Source organism: Lissotriton vulgaris, chromosome 11, assembly GCF_964263255.1.
Source record: "Lissotriton vulgaris chromosome 11, aLisVul1.2, whole genome shotgun sequence".
Taxonomy (NCBI): Eukaryota; Metazoa; Chordata; class Amphibia; order Caudata; family Salamandridae; genus Lissotriton; species Lissotriton vulgaris.
The window spans coordinates 262,154,490-262,172,129 of NC_141699.1; the positions used below are offsets into that span (position 1 = coordinate 262,154,490).

At 48.0% G+C, this 17,640-nt stretch overlaps 1 protein-coding gene across 1 annotated transcript in view; it reads left to right on the top strand.

Annotated features, from left to right (window-relative positions):
- Window positions 1–17,640, top strand: part of SF3A1 (splicing factor 3a subunit 1) — a 213,310-nt gene that overhangs the window by 12,864 nt on the left and 182,806 nt on the right. The window contains exons 2-4 of the mRNA XM_086943206.1: window positions 13,458–13,570; window positions 13,676–13,877; window positions 15,115–15,372. Coding sequence (XP_086799332.1) covers window positions 13,458–13,570; window positions 13,676–13,877; window positions 15,115–15,372 — 573 coding nt within the window. The remainder of the gene's footprint in view (window positions 1–13,457; window positions 13,571–13,675; window positions 13,878–15,114; window positions 15,373–17,640) is intronic.

A 17,640-nucleotide genomic window follows, 5' to 3' on the forward strand; every position in this document is an offset into this window, starting at 1 on the left:
TCAACACCTCACCTCACCCTCAACACCTCACCTCACCCTCAACACCTCACCTCACCCTCAACACCTCACCTCACCCTCAACACCTCACCCTCAACACCTCACCCTCAACACCTCACCCTCAACACCTCACCCTCCACACCTCACCTCACCCTCAACACCTCACCTCACCCTCAACACCTCACCTCACCCTCAACACCTCACCTCACCCTCCACACCTCACCTCACCCTCCACACCTCACCTCACCTCACCACCTCACCTCACCCTCCACACCTCACCTCACCTCACCCTCCACACCTCACCTCACCCTCCACACCTCACCTCACCTCACCCTCCACACCTCACCCTCCACACCTCACCCTCCACACCTCACCTCACCCTCAACACCTCACCTCACCCTCAACACCTCACCTCACCCTCAACACCTCACCTCACCCTCCACACCTCACCTCACCTCACCCTCCACACCTCACCTCACCCTCCACACCTCACCTCACCTCACCCTCCACACCTCACCTCACCCTCCACACCTCACCTCACCTCACCCTCCACACCTCACCCTCCACACCTCACCCTCACCACCTCACCCTCACCACCTCACCCTCACCACCTCACCCTCAACACCTCACCCTCAACACCTCACCCTCAACACCTCACCCTCAACACCTCACCCTCAACACCTCACCTCACCCTCAACACCTCACCCTCAACACCTCACCCTCAACACCTCACCCTCAACACCTCACCCTCAACACCTCACCCTCAACACCTCACCCTCAACACCTCACCTCACCCTCAACACCTCACCCTCAACACCTCACCCTCAACACCTCACCCTCAACACCTCACCCTCAACACCTCACCCTCAACACCTCACCCTCAACACCTCACCCTCAACACCTCACCCTCAACACCTCACCCTCAACACCTCACCCTCAACACCTCACCCTCAACACCTCACCCTCAACACCTCACCCTCAACACCTCACCCTCAACACCTCACCCTCAACACCTCACCCTCAACACCTCACCCTCAACACCTCACCCTCAACACCTCACCCTCAACACCTCACCCTCAACACCTCACCCTCAACACCTCACCCTCAACACCTCACCCTCAACACCTCACCCTCAACACCTCACCCTCAACACCTCACCCTCAACACCTCACCCTCAACACCTCACCTCACCCTCAACACCTCACCTCACCCTCAACACCTCACCTCACCCTCAACACCTCACCCTCCACACCTCACCCTCCACACCTCACCTCACCCTCCACACCTCACCTCACCCTCAACACCTCACCTCACCCTCAACACCTCACCCTCAACACCTCACCCTCCACACCTCACCTCACCCTCCACACCTCACCTCACCCTCAACACCTCACCTCACCCTCCACACACCACCTCACCCTCCACACACCACCTCACCCTCCACACCTCACCCTCAACACCTCACCCTCAACACCTCACCCTCAACACCTCACCCTCAACACCTCACCCTCAACACCTCACCCTCAACACCTCACCTCACCCTCAACACCTCACCCTCAACACCTCACCCTCAACACCTCACCTCACCCTCACCACCTCACCTCACCCTCACCACCTCACCTCACCCTCACCACCTCACCCTCCACACCTCACCCCCTCACCCTCAACACCTCACCCTCAACACCTCACCCTCAACACCTCACCCTCAACACCTCACCCTCAACACCTCACCCTCAACACCTCACCCTCAACACCTCACCCTCAACACCTCACCCTCAACACCTCACCCTCAACACCTCACCCTCAACACCTCACCCTCAACACCTCACCTCAACACCTCACCCTCAACACCTCACCCTCAACACCTCACCCTCAACACCTCACCCTCAACACCTCAACACCTCACCTCACCCTCAACACCTCACCTCACCCTCAACACCTCACCTCACCCTCAACACCTCACCTCACCCTCAACACCTCACCTCACCCTCAACACCTCACCTCACCCTCAACACCTCACCTCACCCTCAACACCTCACCTCACCCTCAACACCTCACCCTCAACACCTCACCCTCAACACCTCACCCTCAACACCTCACCCTCAACACCTCACCCTCACCACCTCACCCTCACCACCTCACCCTCACCACCTCACCCTCACCACCTCACCCTCACCACCTCACCCTCACCACCTCACCCTCACCACCTCACCCTCACCACCTCACCCTCACCACCTCACCCTCACCACCTCACCCTCACCACCTCACCCTCACCACCTCACCCACCCTCACTCACCCTCACTCACTCACCCTCACTCACCCTCACTCACTCACCCTCACTCACTCACCCTCACTCACTCACCCTCACTCACCCTCACTCACTCACCCTCACTCACTCACCCTCACTCACCCTCACTCACCCTCCCTCACTCACTCACCCTCACTCACCCTCACTCACCCTCCCTCACTCACCCTCACTCACCCTCCCTCACCCTCCCTCACTCACCCTCCCTCACCCTCACTCACCCTCCCTCACTCACCCTCCCTCACTCACCCTCCCTCACTCACCCTCCCTCACTCACCCTCACTCACTCACCCTCACTCACTCACCCTCACTCACTCACCCTCACTCACTCACCCTCCCTCACTCACCCTCCCTCACTCACCCTCCCTCACTCACCCTCACTCACCCTCACTCACCCTCCCTCACTCACCCTCACTCACTCACCCTCACTCACTCACCCTCACTCACCCTCCCTCACTCACCCTCCCTCACTCACCCTCCCTCACTCACCCTCCCTCACTCACCCTCCCTCACTCACCCTCCCTCCCTCACTCACCCTCCCTCACTCACCCTCCCTCACTCACCCTCACTCACCCTCACTCACCCACCCACCCTCCCTCACTCACCCTCACTCACTCACCCTCACTCACCCTCCCTCACTCACCCTCCCTCACTCACCCTCACTCACTCACCCTCACTCACCCTCCCTCACTCACCCTCCCTCACTCACCCTCCCTCACTCACCCTCCCTCACTCACCCTCACCCTCACTCACCCTCACTCACCCTCACTCACCCTCACTCACCCTCACTCACTCACCCTCACTCACCCTCACTCACCCTCACTCACCCTCACTCACCCTCACTCACCCTCACTCACCCTCACTCACCCTCACTCACCCTCACTCACCCTCACTCACCCTCACTCACCCTCACTCACTCACCCTCACTCACCCTCACTCACTCACCCTCACTCACTCACCCTCACTCACTCACCCTCACTCACTCACCCTCACTCACTCACCCTCACTCACTCACCCTCACTCACTCACCCTCACTCACTCACCCTCACTCACTCACCCTCACTCACCCTCACTCACCCTCACTCACCCTCACTCACCCTCACTCACTCACCCTCACTCACTCACCCTCACTCACCCTCACTCACCCTCACTCACCCTCACTCACTCACCCTCACTCACTCACCCTCACTCACTCACCCTCACTCACTCACCCTCACTCACCCTCACTCACCCTCACTCACCCTCACTCACCCTCACTCACCCTCACTCACCCTCACTCACTCACCCTCACTCACTCACCCTCACTCACCCTCACTCACCCTCACTCACCCTCACTCACCCTCACTCACTCACCCTCACTCACTCATCCTCACTCACTCATCCTCACTCACTCACCCTCACTCACTCACCCTCACTCACTCACCCTCACTCACTCACCCTCACTCACTCATCCTCACTCACTCACTCATCCTCACTCACTCATCCTCACTCACTCACCCTCACTCACTCACTCATCCTCACTCACTCATCCTCACTCACTCATCCTCACTCACTCATCCTCACTCACTCACCCTCACTCACTCATCCTCACTCACTCATCCTCACTCACTCATCCTCACTCACTCATCCTCACTCACTCATCCTCACTCACTCATCCTCACTCACTCACCCTCACTCACTCATCCTCACTCACTCATCCTCACTCACTCATCCTCACTCACTCATCCTCACTCACTCACCCTCACTCACCCATCACTCACCCTCACTCATCCCTCACTCACCCTCACTCACCCTCACTCACCCTCACTCACCCTCACTCACCCTCACTCACCCTCACTCACCCTCACTCACCCTCACTCACCCTCACTCACTCACCCTCACTCACCCTCACTCACTCATCCTCACTCACTCATCCTCACTCACTCATCCTCACTCACTCATCCTCACTCACTCATCCTCACTCACTCATCCTCACTCACTCATCCTCACTCACTCATCCTCACTCACTCATCCTCACTCACTCATCCTCACTCACTCATCCTCACTCACTCATCCTCACTCACTCATCCTCACTCACTCATCCTCACTCACTCATCCTCACTCACTCACCCCTCACTCACCCTCACTCACCCACTCACCCTCACTCACCCTCACTCACCCTCACTCACCCTCACTCACCCTCACTCACCCTCACTCACCCTCACTCACCCTCACTCACCCTCACTCACTCACCCTCACTCACCCTCACTCACTCATCCTCACTCACTCATCCTCACTCACTCATCCTCACTCACTCATCCTCACTCACTCATCCTCACTCACTCACCCTCACTCACCCTCACTCACCCTCACTCACCCTCACTCACTCACCCTCACTCACCCTCACTCACCCTCACTCACCCTCACTCACTCACCCTCACTCACCCTCACTCACCCTCACTCACTCACCCTCACTCACTCATCCTCACTCACTCATCCTCACTCACTCACCCTCACTCACTCACCCTCACTCACTCACCCTCACTCACTCACCCTCACTCACTCATCCTCACTCACTCATCCTCACTCACTCACTCATCCTCACTCACTCACCCTCACTCACTCACTCATCCTCACTCACTCATCCTCACTCACTCATCCTCACTCACTCACCCTCACTCACTCACTCATCCTCACTCACTCATCCTCACTCACTCATCCTCACTCACTCATCCTCACTCACTCATCCTCACTCACTCACCCTCACTCACTCATCCTCACTCACTCATCCTCACTCACTCATCCTCACTCACTCACCCTCACTCACCCTCACTCACTCACCCTCACTCACCCTCACTCACCCTCACTCACTCACCCTCACTCACCCTCACTCACTCACCCTCACTCACCCTCACTCACTCACCCTCACTCACTCACCCTCACCCTCACTCACCCTCACTCACCCTCACTCACCCTCACTCACCCTCACTCACCCTCACTCACCCTCACTCACCCTCACTCACCCTCACTCACCCTCACTCACCCTCACTCACCCTCACTCACCCTCAACCCCTCACCCTCAACCCCTCACCCTCAACCCCTCACCCTCAACCCCTCACCCTCAACCCCTCACCCTCAACCCCTCACCCTCAACCCCTCACTCTCACCCTCACTCTCACTCTCACACTCACTCACTCACTCACTCACTCACTCACTCACTCACTCACTCACTCACTCACACTCACCCTCACCCAGTGCAATAGTTCTCAGACCATTTCAGTTAGAGCTTTTAGAAATGTTTATGGCTTCTTTTATTTGTAATACTTTAGCATTGGCTACAGGAAACAAAAATGCTAAACATTTACAAAAAAAACCCATAAACAATTCTAAAAGCACTAACTCTAATGGTGCGAGACCTATTGCATTTCCAATGCTTGTTTTAGTACATGGTTCAGCCTACCCAAGGAGCCCGCTGTGTATTTTGCTATTTACGAATGTTCTATTGATTCATTATTGCCCTAGTCTCACATAGAGACTAGTATAGTGTTATATTAATAAATATATATTTTTATATAAACACTGTGTGGTTCTCCTTTCATTTAGTCATTTAGAAGGTGATATTCTGGTAAAACAAGCTGCTTTACATTCCTTCAAGATTAAGCCTGAATGCTGCTCTCCATAGCTACTACTAGGATAGCTTTCAATAAAGTTATCTTTGACCTCGTGCATCATAAGGGTCTTTTGGACTGGTACAGGGTGCCCACTTTAATTAGTGGACAGCATATACCAGGCCACCTTCTCACATTGGTGGTAAAATCAAGCTTGCTATTGTTTTACTAGATAAATCTCATTGAATGATTAACTGAAAACCACTATGTATTAGGTACATATAATACATCAAGATTAGAATAAAGTAAGTTCTACTGACCTTGGACTTGGTTAGCCAAGAGTCTAGCACACCCTTTCTCCAACTTAAGAGAGTTTAGTCTCGCTTAGGTTAGGTAGGTGCCTGCACCACATGACACTTGTATGTCGTCTCGAGGAGAAGCCAGTGGCTCTCTGCCAACTAGATACAATGGCATCTCATTTCCAGAATTGAGAACCATGTGTGCATCTTGGAAGTTGAGGACAAGGAGAACAGCAACCACCCAACGTCTCATTGAGATTTTGCTCTTAGATGACCGTAGAAAGACCCCAGGGTCTGATGAGGTAGATGGAGCGGGTGGGGCAGGGAATGAGTAAAGGCCAGAAAGTAAAATGTGTTTTGATCTGGACTCAAACTCACACCAGGAGAATCAAAATAGTTCTAATCTGGGCAACATAGATCTTCTTTTAGGTGGGGGAGAAGGCCTCAGTGGCCCTCTCTTTACCCCACCAGGAAGTGTACAGAGTTTACCTAGGAGATCCAGAACTCACTCTGTGGAGTCTAATCACTCAGGAACTTCTGTAGGGACTTTCATATCAAGCAAGAGTGAACCCTCTTATGATACAGTGCCAATTTCTGTAGCTTGAGAGAGTCAAGCTCAGGCTTAAGAAAGAGCAATTGGCCCTATACCGGGAATCCCTAGAGCTACAAAAAGATTGGGACTTGAGTCCCATGGTTGCAGCAACAGTGTCCCTAGGGGTAGAGAATAAACTCATGAACATAGGAACCTGAACAAGATAGTCCCTCCTTAATACATTTGTGCCATCTAAACTATGGTTACACCTTTCAACTTAATCTGTCGCCCTGCCACCAATCTAGAATTGTAGCCACTTCCAATGAAACACTTTAGCTAAGTAAGTGAAAAAGAAGACAAGCGCTACTTAGCAGCAGTTCTAATGATGTAAATCCTGTCACAGTCTAAGGCTTCCATGGTGCAAATCACTTTATAACGTTGACACAGAATGGTCTACCACAAAGAGGTAAAGTGAGCAAAAAATATAAGCTCTTCACCTCTTTAAGAAGGTGAGGAATCCAGATGCTGCAAAATGCACATTATTCAGGACTCTGGCCCTCAACAATCTGTAGCTAATGTGAGCAGCACAGAATCGTTCCATATCCATCTCTTCCACCACTTCATCCATCTTTTACTACCTTCAGACTCATAGCAAAGGTGGGTGGCAGTAGTGGCAAGGCTGCAGCAAATCAAACCATCTAATTTTACAGTGAAACCATGCTCCGCATGGGTCTAATCTCGTATCTGATATCATAGACAAGTCCTTCTTAGGCCCACTAACTGGCCCACTGACTATCCCAAACCTCTTGTATCTCTTATAGAAAACAAAAGCCAATGCCTAGGCTCTAGCAAGCTATGAACTGATCTCTGAACTTTCATACCGCCGCACGGTTCTGGAAAGAAAGGAAACCACCCAGTTGTAAGGATATGTGGAACACAACACTATCCTGTATGACCATCACTGTGAGACTTACTTTACTTCAGAGTCCAAAACTTGGCTGTTAGCCTACTGTTGAAACTCTCAAGGCGGGCCCCATCTGACCTAGCTCTTGTCAAGCTGCACTGGTTGCCGCTGAGAAAGAATCTCATTTAAAGCTGTGTGCCTATGCGGCAAAATCTTAAACGACAAAGGCCCTCAATATCTCTGTACTCTCATCAGCCTAGTCTTAGACTTAGATCTACTGGCTTTGTGCTCGTTGTGATTCCCTTCATAAAGAGAATATGCTTGGGTGGCTGCTCATTTGGTTTATGAGCTTTCAAGATGTGAAACACTGCGTTTTGGTTTGAGTCTATTCAGAAACAACCTTTCAGAAGAGACTCGAAACAGTTGTTTAGGCAGACTTGGAGCTTTTTAGTTAGTCTGGTCTTTCCATTTTAGATTTTTCTGTTTTTAGTTTTTCTCTTCTTTTCGGGTTATGTAAAGGGCAATCCTAGCGCGGGGACGCTCCAGTTCGAGTAACAAGGTGCTTTACAACAATTTATTATTATTATTATTATTATTGTCACTTAGGTTTCACACTATAGAGGGGTACAGAACCCATCCTGGCAGACATCAGAGTGCAAGGGGGAGGGAAGCACACTGCCTCTCATCCCAGCACTGTTCACCTCATAGCATTCTGGTAAACACAGTATGTTTACTTAAAAGTTGCTGTAGTTGTTCACCAAAGCTGGTGCACTGGTATCTCTAGACATGTGTTTGAGTTTAGCCCTTCGTCAGTAGAGATCAGAAGTAGTAGAGAGCAGAGAAAAGTCATCAGGGGTTGCTGAAATGATGCTGAAATCTTCACAGTACCACTCCATAGGGACACAGATGCATCCCAGGTGAGCTTGTCAATTGAGTTGGATACCATTTCAATACAGCACCAGTTCTTTGTTAAATGCTTTTAATGGGCAAAATGTCTGTCTGGCAATAGAAAAAACATTGTTGGAAGGTTAGATGACTTACAAATGCAAGACCAATTCAGGCTCCAGCCACCAGGTCTGTATTCCATGCCTAATTTCCAGGATAACCGATGGTGATTTCATTGATCCCATTTAAATGAATTCATTTACATAGCTGATGTAGATATACAAATCAGGCATGGATTTGGTCTATCTTGGACAAACAGCTGGACAGCTTTAAAATAGACATTTTAAGAGAGCGAGCACTTCTATTGGTTCAAACTCCTATCCCTTCATTGTTGCATATTTTTAATAAGTTCGTATTGATATTCTTCAGCATACATTTACAGAAAAAGTACATGCCGTGGGCAATTAGGGGGGGGGGGGCTACTGTAAAACATGCATAGGAAGATCTGAGGTAATTGTACTCTTTCATTACAAAACCTTTGCTTTTTACCAGGGAATATATTTTCTGGATTTTTATCTTGGGTGGAGGGAAAATGATTTTGTGTTTTGAACATTTCTCAGTAACTGCTCTTCCTTATATTTTTCTGACAAAATCCATGTTAGGTTTCATGCTTTTCCTTTTCTAAAACCTAAGTAATTGTCTACTCCATAACTTGGTTTTTAGGTCTCACCTATGCAGCGTGCATCTGTGCATAGGAGGGCCTTTAGCTGTCGTTCTGCTCATTTTCAAACCCACACTTGTGCTTGTGGCGGCATCCACCTTGTGGGAGCTGGCAGCGGCACGCCACGCCACAAGCACGAGTGCAGTGCTTGAAAATGAGCAGTCTGCTCTCTCAAGCGTGCGCGCACCACTCGCGGGCTCACCTCCTGCTCCCCCTTTCTCACGCACGCACCACTCGTATTGTGAAACCAACAAAAACAAGAAGTGTTAAGTGGCCGTCTCATCGATGGAATGTACCACCTTTGCGTTTGCAGATGCCAACCAAAACATGTTGTTTCTAGCGTATCAAAAGTTGCTAAGAATGTGGCTTGGTGTTGCTGCGTTGTGGATAACCTTTGTAAAGCTAGACTGATCACCTTTCAGCTGAATATTGTATTTAGCTGTTAATGAGGTAGACCGATTTAACAGGCACAGAGTACACAGTAATGACGTAATACTATAAAAAATGTGCCACATAATTTAGCTTTTCTTGTCCTGTAATTTACCTAACCCTGCTGCTAAAATGGGTCTTCCGTTGCCGCATAATTCCACTGGCCTGGATCTTATCCACCCGGGTGTGCAAAAGTAGAGGTGTGCGCAATAGGGGTTGCCTCCTCCGGGCATTCTCGGTGTGGCTATTTTCATGTCGTAGGGCAGCTCCTCTCATCAGTCCCTGCTCCTGGGACACCACCGGAGCCAGAATACATCTCAACACCGCCCTCTGTGCTCTCGGCGGCTTTGGTCAGAAGAATGTCCGGTGTCAACATTGGCACTCTTTTCTCGTGGACAGACTCCGCCAACTACCACTGAAAACTCTAATCACAGTCTTTGGAACTACTGTTAACATGGTGTTCTTTTGTTGACACACTGACTTAATTTATGCAGGCACATCATGTCAGAGAAGCGTTCGGAATCTTTTATTAATGCAAGTGTAAGGTCTGGCTTTCACCCCCGGTGTGAAGACGTTCCGTGAAACCTGGCACTAGCTACAGGCTACAATCAGGGGTGGGGTTTCTTTTATGTACAGTAGTCCGTACTGTGGTGAGGGTGTATCGTTTCTGCGTGTGCCCTTTTTCAGTGGCTTGTGTCTGTAAGTTTCACATGTATGCCAAGTGGTCATAGCTATTCGGCAGGGGGCTTGCAAGGGTGCTGATAGTGTTGAAGTGTGACACCATGGTTTCCCTCCTCATAATTTAAAGCAACCATTGCCCCTAGGAATTAGCTAGCATAGCATAAAAGCCAAACCTTCTGTTTCTGCTTTTCAGCGGCGCTAGACCCTACAGCTTTTACAGTCATCTGATCACTGTGAATTTTACATGAGCGCATAAACTCCAGATACTTGAGCAAGAAGAGAATGTTATTTTCCGGGAGGGCCTTGTTAGGCCAAATGTCATATAGTGTCACTTAAGCTGATTCCACCGGTATGCTAATTAATTGTTTTGAAACCTAAAAACTCCTACATCTATTTAAGTCACAGCATGTTGTCCAGTATGGCGTGGTGAGTGCCGCACACTCTGATGGGGAGACTTCCCCTATAAATTCCTCCTGGTCAAGCGCTTTACTCTCGGAAGGATCATGAAATTCATATATATATATATATATATATATATATATATATATATATATATATATATATATATATTTATATATATATATATATAATATTTTTTTTTTTAATGTGCGCATGCTTGAGGCATAAAGTGGCATTTATTGATGATAACCTTACTCAGTAACAGCCCATGGTGTCTAGTAGTTACCATTACTTTTGCACTTCACGGGTGACTTTTATTTCCTTCTCAAAATGTGTTTTTTACGGACACCAGGGGCCCTAGCGGGACTGCCCCTGCAGAGTCTACTGCACTAGTTCAGCACAGGGCACACCAACGTCTAAACCTTGGTTGTGCTCCATAAAAGGGGTGACAAGACATTATTTTTCCCTTCTCTGTGTCTCTAGACACATTTGTTCTGATAAACAATGTGTTTTGGCTGGTTTTCCAAGGAGCGTTAATGTAAGCCCCTTAGCAGTGAGATGCTGGTATTTGCATCTGAAAGACTTTCTTTGCCCTCTCACCCAGTGGGCTGTTTAACCCGTAAATGCCTACAAGAAAACAGGCATTGGCATAGCCAATAGGTCTCGCCTTTGGAACCTTATACGTTTTTAGCTATGCAACAGTTGATGTTGTTGCACCAAGGATATTGTGCTGCTTAACTAAATACTTATAAGGCCCCAAAGGCAAGACGTATTGGCTATGCCAATGCTTGTTAATCTGGGCAATATCCTTCTTAGGTAATTTAAAGTGCAACTTTATTTGGCATCTTTGTATTGGATTTCAGTCTGTGTTCCCATTATCATGGAAAAGCAGCCCAGATTCATAGAAAAATTTAAATATTTGGTGAAATTTGTTAAAAAGACCGTGAATAATCTTTCCTTTTATTATGACTGCCAGAAATAAGCTCACATAACTGCACTTACTGTATTTATACTCGACATTTCTGAACGATAATTTTTCTCCCTTTTATTCACATTTCTCCAGCCACAATTTGTGATTTCTGAGTCACGGTCTTAGCCATCAAGTATCCCTCTGCACACATTTCATGGCTATCATTCAGGGGTGTCCAGTCTCTCACACATTTCTGCTCAGGCTGGGTCTTTGTTACATGGTTCTAGCAGGAAGCTGGAGTGGAGCTTGGAGCCTCTTACCAGGGGACACCACAAACAAAGATAAGAAAGGCATACTGTCCGATTTAACCACATATTAGCCTGTGTTGGAGGTAGCAGGCAGAGCCGTTTCACTGAACAATGGACTAGGAAATTGCAGTGGAATGTCACTCAGAATCCGAGGGGCCTCTGTCTCTTCTCCTTCACACCCAACAGTCTAACCCACTACAAAAGATCCTTGGAATGTCCGGGAGGAGCCCGGCATTGCACATCTGCTCTCCAGACTTTCCCCAGCTTGCCACCTCTGGTACCACTTGAATGTTGGTAAACAGAATATATTCTAGTGTATCTATAGTCAGATGTACCACACATGCTCCAGACCCATCTGTGCACAGACATTAGACATAACTGCATGGATGAGCAAATCCCACATGGATGGACAATGGACCTGGTTACAGGGGTCTGGCAGACAAATTGATGAAGATGAGAAAAAGACTAGGGGCCTATTATACGTACGGGGCATATTCCGTGATTGCAATGTGCATGCCTTTTAAAATGTGCGCACAGCGAGATCAAGGAAAATGAACCGTATTAGGGTGGATGCACTGTCATTAGGGCAGCTTCGAGCTAATGTTGCCCAGGGGCAGGGCACTCATGTGAAAAACAGAGCAGCTACTTTGAAGCCGCTCTGTGTTATCACTGTGCCGGCAGGAACCCGCCTGCACTTTGAAGGGAGGCCAGAGATTCCCTTGCAGGCATGTGCAGGGAGTGACTGCACCCGCCTGCAAGTGGATGTCTGGGGGGTCCATGGGACCCCCTTTCCCTCCTCCAGAGGGCCTCCATTAAAGGGGCGTACTGACAGTGCGCCACCTTTTAGGTGGAGCACTGTCAGTACGCCTCCTGAGAGCTTCTTTGTCTCTGCATCCACATCTGTTATATGGCTCGGACACAGACGCAAAGGGATTCCCTCATTTGCATGAGGCCCTGCCACCAATTGAAATGAGGGAATGCCCTCTTGAGGAAACGCTGTATGTGCACCAGCGCTTTCAGTATTACAGAATGAGACGCACACGCGTCTGCGGGCCTCTCTGTCGTACCGTGCCCCGGGAGTGCGCAAAGCAGGCTCAAACTCCCGTTGCGCCCCAGGGGCACTTCTATAATACGGCCCCAGGAAGTGATTCTTCCTAGCAGGGACTAGTTATAATAGGGCCTGCCTTGCCAGCAAAATCTTTACTATTGACACCACTGCCAGTCCTCTAAATCCTGGAAGCTGACTGTATTCATGCTTGTTAAATAAAGTTCACATACAGACCCCAGAACTCTTCTGCAGGTTGCAATTGATCTCACAAAATGCCTGTAATGCCCACAGTGCACCTACTTAAATATTATTTGTGCTGAGGTGGCGGTCAAATCGACAGAGCTTGCTATGATTAACTGGAGCAGGGGTGTTAATTCTCCAGAGGTGATATAATGGACCTTTCTCCATCTTAACTCTGTTTTTTAATGTTCTCTTTTGTTTCTTGTGAACAGCCTGAAGAGGAACCAAAGGAAGAAGTGCCAGCTCCTAAACCCATTGTTGGAATTATTTATCCACCTCCTGAAGTAAGGAACATTGTTGACAAAACAGCCAGCTTTGTTGCCAGGTTGGTAGTAAGCAGTCATCATTCCGTGACCACCAATGTGTGCTATGTTCCAGTTTTTACTTTTTTGATATTCTAATACCGACCACCCCAATTTTTCTGTTCCAGAAACGGCCCAGAATTTGAAGCTCGAATCCGTCAGAATGAAATAAATAATCCCAAATTCAACTTCTTGAATCCAAATGACCCGTACCATGCCTACTACCGGCACAAAGTTAATGAGTTTAAGGAGGGCAAGGGGCAGGAGCCCTCCGCTGCCATTCCAAAGGTTATGCAGGCACAACAGTCAGCCCAGCAGCTACCCCAGAAGGTAAGGTCTACATTTGAAGGATACATGCCACTTCATCAAATTGCATCTTGTGGGAATCCTGTAGATTTCAGGGCTGCACAATTGTTTGAGTGAAAACTAGGTCTGATTCTTCATGTTGGGTCACCCATATAAAATCACAAAGTATTTTATTGTTGGGATATGCTTATCGTTAACCCTTCCCATAGTAGCGGCGGGCTGTGTGGCTCTCCAATTCGTTCTAATACAGAGCTGGTTTTTTCTTCCTTACCACGTATTATATAGAATTAGGCTAAGTTTATTGTCTTTGTATAGCAGAGCATTGGGCCGTACAAATTGCTTTTCCCCTCTTATAGCAAAGCGTTTGATTATATAGATTGTCATACAAAGCCTTGAACGTTGCACAAATCCGTACATTTGCTTCTGTAGATGGTTGCCACTATTATAGACCATTAGGCTGTATCACTAAATTGTCTTCTACGAAGCATTAGACTTTGTAGGTAGCTGAACCCATGTGTGGATGAGATGATATTTCCTCTGTGCCACCTTTCTTGGTAGACCATTGATCCCTCATACAGCAATGTCTTGGGCCATGTAAATTGTGTATATTTTGTACATCTGGAAATTTAGTTTTGTGCAGTACCAAGCCCTCTTTTAGCAAAAAGAAATTGAATATGTATGTTTACTTTCCAAATGACTGACTAACCTATCCACCACTTAAAATGTTCTTGCATGTTTCACTATACTAATTCAACGCTAATCCTCTAAGAGTCCCGGAGGAGCGTGCTACCCGCCGAAAAAGGGCTTCGACGCCTCGTCCGGGGTAGTAAGCGCTATATAAATGCAATTACAATACAATACAATACCTGCAGCAAATTAAGCAAAAGTGTATGTCACTAGGTTGTGTAGTTTAGCTTTGGAGATTACTGACTTCTGATGTAACAGAGGATTTGGTGTTTAAATTACCCTTGTTACTACTGTTTCAGAACATGCACATCTTCACTATGTACAGAGGTTGAGGTGGTTATGCAAACAGAAGGCCCATGAAAGATTTTCAGTTTTTTTTTTCCCCCATCCGGTCTTTATTATCTTGGGTGTATTTCAGTTTTCTCTTCATTTAATAGCCTTGAATACTGTATAAGAGTACCCATTAATATTAGTGGATTTGTGTCACTTCTAAAGCTGGCCCCTGGTGTTACGGTTTGGTTTAGCATTGCTGTGTGTGTGTTTTCAAATAATTTTGCTATGTCACTTATTATAGGTGCAGGCTCAAGTTATTCAGGAGACCATTGTTCCCAAAGAGCCACCTCCAGAATTTGAGTTTGTAGCAGATCCTCCCTCAATCTCTGCCTTTGACCTGGATGTGGTGAAGCTAACAGCACAATTTGTCGGTCGCAACGGACGTCAGTTCCTGACTCAACTAATGCAGAAAGAACAAAGAAATTTCCAATTTGACTTCCTTCGTCCACAGCACAGTCTTTTCAATTACTTTACCAAGCTTGTGGAGCAATATACCAAGGTAGGAGACCACATTTTGAAGTGCTCTTGATCATTCCAAACAGGGGTGGCAATCTTTGCCTGTTCATAAGTGAATATAGTACACCTTATGCCACTGCCTGGTCATCTATTCGTCCGGAGAAGTTATTTAAACATTTTCTGTAATGTGGATATGATCAAAGATTATGTTAAAGGTTTTTCATAAAAATGATACAATAATAGTTTGATCAATTACCATGATCCAAGGATAAGGAAAGGTACATTTATTTAGCATTTTGTCGAAGTTGTGGCAAATTAAGAATGCAGGTTCGCAATAATTCAGTGTGAAAATTTAAATTAGGAAGTGCAAATGCACAAGTGTGTACCTGATGGATAGGTTACATTGGTGTAACCACCAGTATATGATAAGTAGGATTACTGGCCAGAGTGAATTCACAAGTTTAATGGGGTTTAGTGAGCAGTTTACGGATGAGGGGATTTTGTAAAAAAAAGTTTACAAACTAGTAATGTGCTTCCACTCCCAATTCCCAGCTGACAGTCCCGTTTGGAAAGGGGTTTATGGATTGCCTAATTATAGAATCTGTTGTGTGTCTTATTTGTAACTATTAGTCTGTCTTTGCTGTCTCCTCCTAACCACTATATATATTTTTTCCCACTTCATTCCTAGTTACAGGGAGCCCTTTAATGGAAGACAGTGGTTAGGCATGAGGGTATAAACGTAACCCATCTCCCACTTCTGATAAACACTGTGGGCGCGCAGGTTGGATAAACACGAGTGGAGGTTGAAGATAGGTGCGAACAGGTTGTTTATTGATAATTGGTTTAGGTTCAGGAGAGACAAAGGTCCGTGAGTCACTGTATGTTTCTTCCGGCGTTTCTTCCTCTTGAAGTAGGGCTGTTGGGGATGTCGTTCCAGGCTCCTCTTCATCGGAGACCACAGGATTACCCCGGAGGCTCATAAAAGAGAAAAAAAGAAAGGGACCGTCAGAATGCTAATTCTACGTGACTTAAGGACTTTAAACCATCACCACACCTGACAGTGTTTGTTTTCTGGGTCGTTCTTGGGTCAAGTGCTTTTAATAAAAAGGGAATGGTAATATCGAACTGCTGTGGTGGAAAACAAAAGGACATCGATCATCACATCCTATTTGGATGCGTAACCGAGTATGCAATCCCAATCAGAAACCATATGAAATAGGAATCGCTAACGATGGCAGGTGTTGGTACAAAGTAAGTCAGGATATTAACTGCGGCTAAGAACTGTAAGCAAGGCTTGCCGTTTTATTCTCTTCACCTTCCCGTGTCCGATTCCCGCAACATCCCACTCACCGGCCCTGCCGTAACTCTCCAGAGTCCCGGCCGCTCTCCAGCATCCTTCGGGGGACTCCACCAGTCCTCACACCACGACTTGTCCGGTTCCTCTTCTACGCTGTCCTCTTTCCGGGGCTCTGTCACGCTGGTCGGGTCACGCTGAGAGTTCTCCGCTTCTCCTCCTGGCGTCCTCTCGTTCGACTCCACTCTCCAGATCTGCCCCCTTCCTCGTCACGATCTCGGCCTTTCATTGGAGGAGTACTTGAACTTCCTGGGTTGATTCCAACCCCTTCCGGGTCTTGACTGCCGGCTCTCTGCATAGATACGGAAAGACGGCATGGAGTTTCAGAAGTAAGATCGGAACTCCTGATGCCGGTCCGACACACTTGATCCTTCAGTGGACAATGGAATAGTCTGCCCAGGGGGCTACCTCGGTGAGTCCCTCCTCACATCCCCTTTCCCTTGCTGTCCTACTACTTGGGGTCGACTCTTGAGGAAATCGAGAGAAGAAATCTGCATTGCCTTGGTCACTTCCCTTTCTGTGCTTGGTGTGGAATCGATAGGGTTGTAAGGAAAGAAACCACCTGAGTACCCTCTCATTATGACCTTTATTTCTGGCCAACCACTCTAAAGGAGCGTGATCAGTATATAGGGTGAATTCTCTACCCTCTAGATAGTATCTCAAGGATTCTACAGCCCACTTGATGGCCAGGGCTTCTTTCTCTATGGTGGCATAATTTTGTTCTCTCGGAAACAGCTTGCGGCTAATATACAAGATAGGTTTTTCTCCTTGTGTCGTTTCCTGCGGAAGGACTGCCCCAATCCCCAGGTCCGAGGCGTCAGTTTGTAGGATAAAGGGGAGGGAATAGTCTGGACTGGTTAACACTGAGTCCGACATTAGAGCCGTTTTAAGGGACTCAAAAGCCTGTATCATCTCTAAGGGGGGATGTTTGAGAATCTCTTCGGTTTTACAGTTTTT